This window comes from Crocuta crocuta, unplaced genomic scaffold (genome assembly GCF_008692635.1).
Source record: "Crocuta crocuta isolate KB4526 unplaced genomic scaffold, BGI_CrCroc_1.0 scaffold223, whole genome shotgun sequence".
Classification (NCBI taxonomy): Eukaryota; Metazoa; Chordata; class Mammalia; order Carnivora; family Hyaenidae; genus Crocuta; species Crocuta crocuta.
The window spans coordinates 3,467,797-3,481,649 of NW_027529426.1; the positions used below are offsets into that span (position 1 = coordinate 3,467,797).

The window sequence follows — 13,853 nt, forward strand, 5'->3', positions numbered from 1 at the left end:
TTTGTTAATAATAAGTTGATTCAATGAATTGAATAAATACTTGTTCCTCTGTTATAAATAGCACAAGTTTTGATCATTAGCAGAATATATATATTCTCTTCACTAAGTTGCCCTAAGACTCCAGCAGATCCACAGTTTTTCAAGTCTCGTATCTCCAAAGCAATATTTAGCCTGGAATTCTAAGAGGGTAAGTTGCTTACCCTTTAGTCCATTATCCATTATTTCAAGCAATACTTTGTTCAAAATTCAACTCTTCTCAGGTGCTGGATACACAGGGTATTCACTTTATAAAAGTTTTTATGCTATATAACTATTACTTATACATTGGTCTTTATAGATGTGACATTACAAAGTTTATTTAAAAGAAACCTTAGATCTCTTAACTATCCATAATTCACTCTCATCATTCCTTCACTGCTGCTCCCCTTATCAGTTAGGGCAGTCATGTATAACAACTCATTTTTATTTATTTTTCTTAATGTTTATTTATTTTGAGAGAAAGCATGAACGAGAGGGGCAGAGAGACAGGGAGACAGAAAATCCCAAGCAGGCTCCATGCTGTCAACACAGAGCTGGATGCAGGGCTCAGTCCCATGAATCATGAGATCATTTACCTGAGCCAAAATCAAGAGTCAGACACTCAACCAACTGAGCCACCCAAGCGCCCCATAACACTTCATTTTTAAATTCACTGCTCTGAAAATATTCAACAGTTGAATCACATGCTTCAATAAAGTACGTGTTCAAAGGATGTTTGTTGAATTAGTTCAGGTATATGTTTAGGTTCCCAAATTTCAGGCTATTCCTGTTGCTTATCATCTTTAAAAAAAAAAAAAACTACTTAACTCATTTTTAAGTCTATCTCAGATTTATCATTTCAACTGTAAATATTTCAATGTATATTTCAAAAAGAACTCTTAAAAAAAGGAACAACCACAATGTCACCATCGTATCTTAAAAACAGTTCAATATCCTATTTCTAAAAATAGCTAAAAATTTCCCTCAAAAAAAAAAGTTTTACAGTGACTTGGTTAAGTCAGGGTTGAAACAAGTCCACACATTGCATTTGGTTGATATATCTCTGAAGTAACTTTTAATCTAAATGTTCCTCCTCCCCCTGGGCTTTTCTTTACAATTTGTTGAAAAACTTGGATCATTTATCCTAGATTTTCACAGTCTGAATATTGTTGATTGTATCCCCATGGTGCCATTTAACCTGTTCCTCTGTTCCCTGTAAATTCCTATAAAGTAGTAAAAACTTCATTGGTGGTGGTGATGTATATTCCAATCAAAAGGCATATAAGGGTCAGATATCTTTTTTGTTGTTGTTCATCCCCGAGTTTGACAATCATCTTTTATAACTAAAAGTGATGGAGGGCAGAGCCACTGATTTTCCCCTTGGATACGTTTCAATTCAACAATACTACCATCTAGTGGTGACTGACGTTAACTACAGACTACCACAGGTGGCAACATGCACAAGGGTGGGCCTGGCTTCAGAAAAGATTTGTATCTTGGGTCTGACCAAGCATCACCTTATACAAGTTATTTAGCTCTTTTTTTTCTTGTGATTTTTTTTTTATTGAGATACAATTCATAAAGCATAAAATTCATGATTTTAAAATGTACAATTCAGGCAATGAGAAAGAATGAAATCTGGCCATGTGTAGCAACATGGATGGACCTTGAGGGTGTTATGCTGAGCGAAATAAGTCAGGCAGAGAAGGACAAATACCATATGTTTGCACGTATAGGNATTCAGTGGGTTTTAATATATGAAAACATTGTTCAACTATCAATACTAATTCCAGAACACTCCATCAACTCAGAAAGAAACTGTGTACTTGTCAGCAGTTACTTCCCATTCCCTAGTTTCTAGCCACAGCAACCACTACTATACTTTGTTTCTATTGGTTTGTCTATTGTGAACATTTCATTTATCAACTGGAATCATATAATAAAGTGGCCTTTTTGTACCTGGCTTCTTTCACAAAGCATGTTTACAAGGTTCATCCATGTTGTAGCATGTATCACCACCTGACTCCTTTTTATGGCTGAATAATATTCCACTGCATGGATACACCAAATTTTGTTTGTTATCAGTTGACAGACATTAGATAGTTTCCACTTTTCAACTATTATGAACATTCATGTACAAGTCTGTGTATGGATGATTCGTGCTTTCAATTCTCTTGTACATATAACTAGGAGTAGAACTGCGAGGTCATATGGTAACTCTATGTTTAACCTTTCGAGGAATGCGAACCTTTTCCACTGTGGCTGTACCATTTAACATTCCCACTAGCAATATAAAGCGTTCTAATTCTCCACATCCTTACCAACACTTACTATTTTCCATTTTATTAAACTTTCCAAATCATTAACCTCCTCATCTATGAAATGAAAGGAATGCTTATCCTTTATTCAATCATTTACTTAAAAGTTCTTTTTGGGTGTTGAATGAAAGGTTCTATAGAATAATCAATACTGACTCAATTCCTGGTTATAAAGACAGACTTTAATATTCAACTATATAATAAGGTTTTATAAGTACTTGATGCACAGGAGTACTGCAAGAGGCTATTAATGGGAAGCCTAGATGGCAAGAAATGACAGTGTAGATAAACCATCAGAAAACGGAGTAAAACAGAGATGAGAATAGGGTGGCAGGAAAGGAATAGACACACAGCGATTTAGGAGTTTATGCTAAGAGAAACATGGCAACCTGTACTTTCTTATCACAATGTTCATTATTATGTAACTATTTGCTCACTGTCATCTACGCTACTAGACAGCAAACCCCATAAAAACAGGGACTGTGTATCTTCTTCACTGCTTTATCCTTGATGCCTAGAATATATTAATCAAATCTTTATTGAGTAAATGATGTATTCATCCTCTACAGAGTATTCTCTTATAATGCTTCTATATAACAGTTTTTCTTTTCTCCAGACTAAATAATGTATTTAAAATGCTCTTAAATTTTCTCTTTTCAAATCGTTATTATTACTGTTTTCTAGATGTTCCCAAAGATTTCCAAATTCTATTTTAAAAACAAACAGGGGAGGGGAATTCTTTACTTTATCAAAGAACGTCTGCTAATAGACATAGTACAAACACAAATTATAAAACACCATTATGCAACCACCAATATAATAATTGATTCAGCCTAGGATCATCAATGGAGACTAAATTACTAGGTGAAATATTGCAGGACAATATTAATCCCACAGTTGCAAAGTATCAATTGCTAAAAAATTACTAGTTAATTATAAAGAAAGAAAAGGTACATTTACATAGAGAAATCTAACAGAGTCCCACCTCAGCTAAGAAATCAAACTTAATATCATCAATAATGGGGCAAACTGACCATATATATCTCTTGATATGTTCAGCAAGGATGACTTAACATCACCTATTCAGTATTTTCATCAAAAAGATCTTTAACTAAATCTAATCATGAGGAAATAATCAGATAAATTAAAATTGTAGGTCCATCTACCAAAGGCTTGGAGTCTTCAAAAATGTCAACAACACAGAAGAATAAAAATAGGCAGAGAACTATTTCTATGTGTATTTTTAAAGTAATTTCTACATCCAATGTGGGGTTCGAATTTACAACCCTGAGATCAACGGTTGCACTCTCTACAACTGAGCCAGCCAGGTAGCCTGGAACTATTTCTATATTCTGGAGGCTACAGACATGGATAGCCAAATGGAACATGTGTTGTCTGACTGGATCCTGGCTTGAGGGAAAAAATGGCACAGCTACACAAGACATTTTCATACAGCTGGAGAAATGTGAATGTGGCCTGTACACTAGCCAATATTATAACAATGTTAAATATCTTAAAAGTGTCAATGGTGCTATGATTAGGTAGAATGGATTTGTTCTCAAGAGAAACACGTAGAGGTGTATAAAGGTAAGATACCACAATGTTTAACATCTTATTTTCAAATGGTTCAGCAAAAAGCAATTTTAAAAAGATAAGGCAATTATGGCCAAATGTTAACAACTGATCAATCTAGGTAAAAGATATATGGATCTTTATTATACAATTATTTCAACTCCTCTATGTGTTCTTAATTTTTCAGTATAAAAAGCTGGGAAAGAAGATAGGAATGAGAGTACACATGTTCATATGTTGATACTGTGACATTATAACTACATGTCTGTGAGTAGAGAAATGGATACATTATGACAGACACACTCATACAATACTGTACAGCAGTTACAAGAAAAAAAATCAGACCATCAATATGAGTGTATCTTGAAAATGTATTGGGTGAAAACAAATGGATTGGTTGAAAAGTATACTGTGAAATCCTGGACATTCATTTTTTTAAAATTCACGAAAGAAATACTACAGACTGATTATTGACGAAATTACATATAGCAAAGTATATATTTTTAAAAACCAGTTAGGAACCAATCTAACCTGAAAGATGTTGATTTCCACTAGAAAGAGAAGGAAGAAAGAGAAAATGATTGGGAAGAATAGTGGTGCCTGGCTGGCTCAGGCAGTAGAGTATTCACCTCTTGATCTCAGGGTTGTGGGTTCAAACCCCACGTTGGATGTAGTAGAGATTACTTTAAAAAAATCTTAAAAAAAAAAAAAGTTTGGGAAGAATACAACGTGGTACAAAGTGGAGAGTAAAAATAAAATATAAAGCATATATGGTAAAATATTATCACTTACTTAGATTCATGGGTGCACAAGTGTTTCATTACATTACTCCAAGCTTTTCAACATGGTGTTCATGGTAAACAGATCAGTTTTCAACCTCTGTATCAGTCACATTTAATCAAGTATTTAATTACAAATGATACATGTTGAATTAATAAACTTATATAAAGTATACTATAGTCTTCCTATATTTATATATTACATATATTCCTATATGTATATAATATATATATTATATATATATATTAGCCAGAACAACACAGCGATCAATAGCAGGATTATGAAGTACAGGGTCACAGCTGAGGCATGGGACTCCGTGTTTCCACAATAAAATGGAAGATAAAGACAAAGCTAAGTCGAGAATTCAAAAATACTCTAGTAGTGGTAAAGGAGATGACTTCTAGTATTAAAGCATGGGGGAACTAAAACAGATTGAACTTATTCTAAGTGCCACCATCTGATAATGAAAAAGAAAACAAGATACTTTGATGTATATGAAGTACATGATATTGGATGGAAAAAGATCCTTATCTAAAGCCCTGGGAAGAGGTAGAATTTAGAGAAGAGGCAAGTAAGACAAAACACAAGCAGAAAGGGAAAGAGCGAGCACCTACATAATGCAAACACTCAGAAAGCCTGCCTTTTCTGATAATTCTGAAAAAAATACTTGCACCTTATTTGCGTCTTCATTTTATTAAATATTTACTGAACAAGTGACATCTAGCAAACATCTATTAGCTTTAATAAATGTCTATTGAACAAAGATGTATGATATTCCTGAAAAGTCTCATTTCTAAGTCAGAGGATTCCCAGATTACACCATGCCCTCCCTTTTTTTTTTTTTTTCAAATTTTTACTTAAATTCTAGTTAGTAAACATATCATGTAATATTAGTTTTAGAAGTCAGAATTTAGTTATTCATCACTTAAGTATAACCCCCAGGGCTCATCCCAGCCCTCCTTAATGCCCATCACCCATTTAGCCTATCTTCCGCCCACCCCACCACTATCAACCCTCGGTTTGTTCTCTACACCATGCCCTCTCTTTAATAAATACAAGAGAATACAAATATACCTGACATAAGGAAATAAAAAGAAAATGTTAATGACCATGCTAATGAAGATTCTTTTCCAAAAACATCCCCTTAAAGAGTATAAAGAATGAAGCTAATACAAACACCTATAAATGTGACACAGACATCCTGAGCCTGCAAAATACAGATTCTCCTTAATTGGTAAGTTTATCAATATGAGCAAACACATATTTTCTACTGAAAATTTGTCATCACCACAGTCCTACCTTCAGTTTTCTGCTGTAAAACTGTCATCAAATGTTCTATAGCTTCATCCACATGCAGCCCATGGAGATCTAAAACATTCTGTGGCAGTAAGGAGGCATTGACTTTCTCAAAGATCTCCACGGCAGCAAGGTGATTGGCTTCTTTCATCTTCTGCTCATGGAGACTGCCCTTTAATTATAAAAAGATCACCAGGAAACACTTTTGATATTTGCTACTTAGAAGGCAATGAGGAAACAAAAAATATACCAAATAAAAGAACAAAAAAGAGAACAACAAATCTAAAATTTTAAATAATGCAATGGGCTAATAATATGCAAGAATGCATGAAAATTTAGGTGAATTTCAGTGAATTAATAACATAGTTCTTAGAATATGAAATCATCATTTCTTAACATATTTCCTGATCCAAGTATCATAGAAGTGGAAAACTTAAATAAACATCACCCTTCTCAAGAAGGAATCCATTAATTTATCCTTTGATAATCCTGGTCTCATCCCTTTCAACACCCTGTGGTTACCCCTGAAGCCATCTGTCAAGGTTTGTTATTGGGATTCACAGGGTAATACCAGTTTAATGTTTTTCTTAACTCAATCACAAAAAGTAAGCCATATGGAACCACAAAGCTAAAAAGGAAATCAGACAGCTTTCATGTAATACCATGTACAATGAGCCTGAGTAGAAATTTTACTTCCCTGAAAGATATTAATGTAACTTTCTTTTTCTGATCATAAAAGTGACACATTACTAAAAATTCAAATATGATATAAAGCACAAAGTCCCTGTAATTCCACCCTGAGATGGTCAATATTAACATTCTGATGTCTCTCCTTCAGAAAACCTGTATCTGTTTAGAAGCAGTTCTGAATGACATAATTTAATCTAAAAGAAAATACGGATTGTCAGAATAAAAAGTAATTCATTTAAGTTATAAATGCAAAAGGAACCAGAGAAGTTGAGCATTTCAAAGGAGACATAATTCAGAACCATAAATTTCTTATATATTAGGATACCTTATGTCACCTACATAATCTACATTCCCCACACCATCTTCATCTAGTCACAATATAAGTATCACCCACTTTAAGGTTATTCAGACATTGTAAGTGACAAAGAATTAGTAATCAGTTTTCCTCTTTACCTGCTGGGCATAAAACGTGGCAACGTGTTTTTTCCCCATCCGATAAGCTTCCTTTGCTTTGCTGTAGCATTCGATCCTCTTCTGTTGATGAAGGAAAGCCTCTGCCCTGTAGTCATTATACTCTGGATACTCAAAATCCTGGAAAGATGGTTCGCTTGGTGTATCTTCAGTCTCTTTCGATTTCTTTGCCTGTAAGATGTTACACAAGGAGTAAAATACAAAGAAAGTAAAAAAATACAGGCTTTTCCTTCAAAAAATGTATATAAATATTGTCATCCAAAATGGACCCTTAAGTTAAACATGCAAAAGTAACTCTAAAACACAAAGTAATGAAAATAATAATTATGCCTCAAATACTCCCCACCAAATAGAAAATCACATGTTTCTGAAGATGTCTCTAAAATATCAAAAGTCAGTGTTTAAAAACAGCAAGTTACAGTGACTTCTGTATCCAATTTGGATTTTCACTTATCTCATACTCTAAAGTGCTATTTGCAGACAACTGTAAACAGCAATCTGATATATGTTTCTTAGTGTGTCACTGGGGGGTATAAGTGGCGATTAATTAGTATGATTTAAATGGATTTTCTTAAAAGTGCAAAAGAATTCCAAGTATCAGGTGCCTTACAAAGTAATGTAATAAACATTTTATGAAAACTCAATCCCAAAATCCCCCCCAAAATATATTCTTCAATATCTTAAACAAATCATGCTTTTCTGATCTAACTGAGAGTAAATTAAATGGTATAGGTTGTTAAATTTCTGAAAACTGAAAATTAAATTAGAAATATTATCAAAAATTATAACTATAATGTACTCTATAAGACAGTCTTTAAGAAAATGCTACTTTAATTTTTAAGGTAATATCATTTAATATATGTTAAATGTTACATAAAAATACATTAAAATAATGTATATATTATATATATATTACATATTATATAATACACAATTACCAACTGATTATGTTTTCAAATTTCCTGCCTGTGAGTAGAGCTGGAAGTCACAAAATGTTGGGGGAAAAATTAGTCTAAAATATAGTAAATGATTATATAATCTTTTTACTCATTACACTTTGTATTTAGCCCCTAGAATTCTAGAGGTTTAATACAAGTTAAAGAATAAAGATATCATCATCCTCCAACTCATTACCAAAATCAAAAATCTGTAAATAGAGTTGATTTACTTTTGCAACAAATACCCAGCTTATTTTATGAAAGAACACAAGGCTCTCTCTCACATCGGAATATTCATAGGACCAAGATACATCCTTTGTCACTCTTGCCAGTACTTAATCACAAGCTTGTTTCATATGTTTAAATATTCTAAGAGTATATGGCTTGAATCTCTGATAAAAATCAAAGATTTTAAAGAAGGGATAATAAAAATGCTTTCCATGACTTTTAAAAAGCCACAGTGCTTAACAGTATGAACATAAATGTTTCATGCATTAGTCTCTGTTGGCATTCATACTAAAAAATGCAAATTACATTTCATTCTCTGAGAAGAGACCTTTCATTTCTTATTCTTTTAAAAAGAAAAACAAAAAAAGGATATAATGAGAGATGCTTTCTCAAATAGCTACTTTTTCAAAATAAAACTACAATTTTTTTATATCCACTTCATAGTGATATGGTTTACTATAACCTCATTAAAAAGAGCTAAGTGAAATATATGCTTCCTAAGAATTCACCTAATTAGTGCCACTTATTCTCTTGAAAGTATGATGTACTACTTCCTCCCATGGTAACAAACTTGAAAATTGTTTTAAATGCTAAAGGGAAAAATAGAAGTATTAATAAAACAGTTTTAAATGCTAGTTCCTCAAAAACTGATAAGCCAAAATATTACTGGTACCATGATATTCCCTTTTAGTATCTGTAGTCCCTTCAAGTCCTAGGATATCAGAGTATTCTGCTCACAAATGTTAAAATATTTTTATTAGCATTATGATACCCACCTATATTTTGTGAAAAAAGCTAAGAATAATCTCCAGAATAACTTAAAAGTCTACTTTTTGTCCAATGTTTACATAACTCAAAATCTCCTTTTCTTAGTTGAACATCTTCCAATCATCTGCCATTTGAGCAGGCACACTTTCTTCTCATCACCTCCTCTATCACCATAATAACCCAAAGTACCTTGCTCTATTATCAGGGGATAGAAGAAATAACCTTCATTCCCACTTGGCTTTGACGGTCTCATCATCATTTTGTATCCTCTCTGCATCTTATTAAATACTACAGCTATCTATCCATGATGAACACGGCATATTCAGCACTAAAAGATCGCATAAACACAAAACTTAACTGAATCCTATGTATGAATAAAGGGATGGTGAAAATAGAACACAAGTTATCCCTTATGGTCTTAATTAATAAGAATAACAGGATGATTTTTAAAAAGCCTAAAGCTAACACAAAATTTATATACAAAATCAATTATATTTCTATGCATTTGTAATATTCAATCCAAAACTAAAATTAAGAAAACAATTTCATTTACAATTGCATCAAAAAGAATAAAGTAACTTAGTAATAAATTTAACAAACACATGCAAAACTTACACTCAAAACTACAATATATTGTTGAAGAAAATAAGACCTAAATAAATTGAAAGATACTCCATGTTCATGGATTGGAGCACAATATTGTTAAGATGGCAATACACCTCAAGTTTATCTACAGACTCAAGGCATTTCACATAAGAATTCCAGCTGGCTTTGAGGTGCCTGACTGGCTCAGTCAGAAGAGCATGCTCTTGTTATGGGGGGTCATAAATTCAAGTCTCATTAGGTACAGAGATTACTAAAAATAAATAAATAAATAAACTTTAAAAAAGGCTCTTTGCAGAAAATGGCAAGCTGAGAACTGCAAAGGGACCAGAAGAGGCAAAACAATCTTAAGAAAAGAATACAGTTGTAAACTCACACTTTCCAATTACAAACTTACTATAAAGCTACAGTAATCAAGGCAGTGTGATACTGGTACAATGACAGACATACAGATCAATGGAATAGAACTGACAGTCTAGCAATAAACTTACAGTCAATTCATTTTTTTTTTTTCAGTCAATTTATTTTTAACAAGGGTGCTAAGAAATTAAATGGGGCAAGAAAAGTCTCTGCTACAAGTACTGCTGTGACAACTGGATATCCACATGCAAAAGAATGAACTTAGTTCCCTATCTATACCATACACAAAATATAAACTCAGGGACACCTGGGTGGCTCAGCTGGTTAAGCATTCAACTTCGGCTCGGGTCATGACCTCATGGTTCTTGAGTTCGAGCCCCACATCAGGCTCTGTGCTGACAGCTCAGGGCTCTCTCTCTCTCTCTCAAAAATAAACAAACATTTAAAAAAAGAATTTTTAAGAGTTAACTCAAAATGGATCAAAGATCTAAATGTAAAACTATAAAACTTTTAGAAGAAACATAGAAAACAAAACAAAACAAAATTACTATATAACATGAAAACCAAAAAAATTCATGACCTTGGATTAGGCAATAGTTTCTTAAATATGACACCAAAAGTACAAGCAACAAAAAAGATAAATTGCACATCATCAAAATAAAAACTTTTGTGCTTCAAATAAGACACCATCAAAAGCAAAAAGACAACCCTCAAAATGGGAGAAATTTTACAAACCATGTGTCTGGTTAGGGACTTGTATCTAGAATATATATAAAGTACTCATACAACTCAAGAATAAAAAACATATTTTAATGGGCAAGGAATATAAATAGACATTTCTTCAAAGAAGATAAACAAATGTTCAGTAAGCACACGAAAAAAGTGTTCAACTTCACCAGTCTTCAGGGAAATGCAAATCCAAATGACAAGAAGATACCACTTCTTTATTAACTATTGTTTTACTTATTTCCTATTTTCTGATGATTTGACATCCGGGGCCTTGCTAACCTCTGGAAAGACAGTACCCCCAACCCTGGGGTTAGCTAATTCCTAGAAATAGCAAACAACTCATCTGCTAACATACCTTACATACATAAACCAATTAATTTGGAGCTCATACTCTGAACCACTTTCTTTATGGGGTTCTCTCCCTCAGGGCCACCATCTACATTGCCTAATCACCCATGCCAGATACCAGAACACCAGGGACAATTCCTACACCCCAGAGCACACTGAAACTGTTCAAACTAGTCAATCCTAAACCTGCTTACCCGGCTTCACCTGTTTCTCCCCACATAAACCATAAAAAAGGCTCCTGCTCACATTTCCCCTCTGCTCCCTCTGTCTCCTGACTGGCCCTGGTTCTCTTCTATGTGGCCCTAGGTGGTAGGCCATGCCTCCTGTTTCTAGAGATCTGTGAGTATAATAAATTTCTTCCTTCTGGACATTTCCATATCTGAGCATCTTACCATATCTGATTAAAACAAATCCCATGTACCATTAGGACAGCTTCACAGCCACTAAGATAGCTATAATCAAAAAAACAGATATTAACAAGTATCAGAGATGATGTGGATAAATTGTAACCCTCATACATTGCTGGTGGGAACATAAAATGGTACAGCCACTTTGGAAAAAATCTGGCAGGTTCTCAAATGGTTAAAATTTTCTGCCTAGACATTTAACATATTTACATTCTAAAGTCCACCATAGTACCAATGTTCTCAATTAAGCCCCATACACTATTGTGTAGAGGTCTATACAGAAAAAGTTACAGAAATTCAAGTGCTTACCATACAGAATGACATTGAAGAAAAAATTATAATCAGCTATAAATTCATTATTTTGAACAGGTATCCTAAGTCAAATATGCTATTGGTGGTTAAATTTCCAATCTAGTTGAAATGTGAGAAATAATCATTAAATTACATTTCCATATGCAATTATTTACTTTATAATAAAAAATAAGTAACTCTATACCTTTTTCTCCTTAGACTTCTGTGTGGCATGAGAAGGGACATTCTCATTTTGATGAACAAACTCTGGAGCTACAACTGTTTTTACAGGGTCTCCTTCAAGAACACAGTTTAGAAACTGGACTGTATGTTCTAATGAATAGCTGTAGAAAGTTACAAATATGATGTCAATAAAAAAATAAAAGTTATATGAAAGCATTAACATAAGCAACCCTTCAAACATTTCAGAATATGAAAAGCTGGCTCACTTCTAAGTTTTAAACATTGACACTAAGTATCTCAAAGACTCAAGAATGATCAGAAGGAAACAATTAAGTAATAAACTCCCAAAAGCTAATTTTTATAAATTAGTACCAAAAGGTAACATCATTATAATTAATTCATTGTCTGATCTTTATTCCAGATAGATTATCCACAACAAATCTTACTTTATCTTATCACCTATACTTCTTAGGTCCCTTGTTGGTTTCACACATGGTTTCAGTTTCCTTCAAACACCAAACACAGACAACAGATCTTTAAACTGACATTTTCCTTGTGTCAAATTCTACTTTTTACTTAAACCATAAGGTTCTAGTCAGACAAATTCTAAGCAGGGACACAGAAAGGAAAAAGTAAAACACTATTATTCATGCATATTTTCACAGTGATTCAATATTGCGTGCAGTATCAAATTCTATGAATTGACAGACTTGAAACACTCATGTTCCAATATCTAAAGAAACTCATTCCAAAGCAAATTATAAATGATTTTATACTGCTCATTACTTCAAACTATATGCCTCTGATCTCTTCCAATGACCATGTAATGAAGAGCTGACCAGAAAGGACTATTTATGCAATGTTAATAGTTACCCAAGTAGTGTACCCAAGTTACCCAAGACATTTTGTTTTTTCTTCAATTTAATGAAGACAACCTTTGATGGAGAACCATTTTGAACAACTAATTCCACTTTAGCCCTGATCTTGCTGCCTAAGATATGCTCAACAAAACAAATAGAGGTTCCTAGGAGCTAGAAGCTACCAGCAGTTATCCACATCCTAAATAGCCCTTAAAATTACGGGTTTGCTTACTCATGGGGCTGGAAGACAGTATCTACCATTAGTGGTGTTAGAGGGGTATGGTCCTGGAACACTGTACTGTAGGCATATTCGCAGTAACTGAAAGCACTTACCCTTCTTACCAGGATGATAGAGAAGCTACTGCTAACTGAAAAAGTTATACAGATGCTGGAAAACAAATGGAGGCAACTGACCACCTACCCTGATAGGCCAGACTAACCCATCATTCTGGGCATCCCCAGGGAAGGACTCACTCGGACCCCCTTACCTTGCCTGAAGACCCACAACTTTGGATTTTTTCCTATCAGACCTTCTTGTCCCGGGTCCCCATAAAAGAGAGTTGCCATATACCAGTGCCACCTCCTTAATCCCCATGCCCACCCCATCCCTCGGGGAGATTTTAACACAGAACTCTAAGAAAACAGCAAGTTAAGTAACAAAAATAGGGAAATTGTGGATTGGAATAACATTAAAAATCTGATTTAAGTGACAGCTTTAGAACTCTACACACTCAGCAGAGAATATTCTTTTACAAAAGCACTTTCATGTAATCTTTATAAAAACTGATCATGGATTAAACCACAAAGAAAATATTAAATTCCAAAAAGAACTCTTCCAGGCCACATTCTTGTACCTCAATAAAACAAAAGAAAATAAGCAATAACCCTCACCCCATTCACCACCAAAGCCATCAAACCATTTAGAAAATTAAAAAGTCTTGGGTAAATGAGAAAATCAATCTGAATTAGAGATTATTTTAAAAATAATAAAAA

At 33.6% G+C, this 13,853-nt stretch overlaps 1 protein-coding gene across 5 annotated transcripts in view; it reads right to left on the reverse strand.

The window, feature by feature from the left end:
* Positions 1 to 13,853, reverse strand: part of N4BP2 (NEDD4 binding protein 2) — a 66,291-nt gene that overhangs the window by 9,669 nt on the left and 42,769 nt on the right. For all 5 annotated transcript variants that reach the window (XM_077758907.1, XM_077758909.1, XM_077758906.1 and 2 more), the window contains 3 exons: positions 12,023 to 12,161; positions 7,128 to 7,316; positions 5,988 to 6,156 (listed from right to left, as the gene is read on the reverse strand). In XM_077758907.1, the coding sequence (XP_077615033.1) occupies positions 5,988 to 6,156; positions 7,128 to 7,316; positions 12,023 to 12,161 (497 nt within the window). The remainder of the gene's footprint in view (positions 1 to 5,987; positions 6,157 to 7,127; positions 7,317 to 12,022; positions 12,162 to 13,853) is intronic.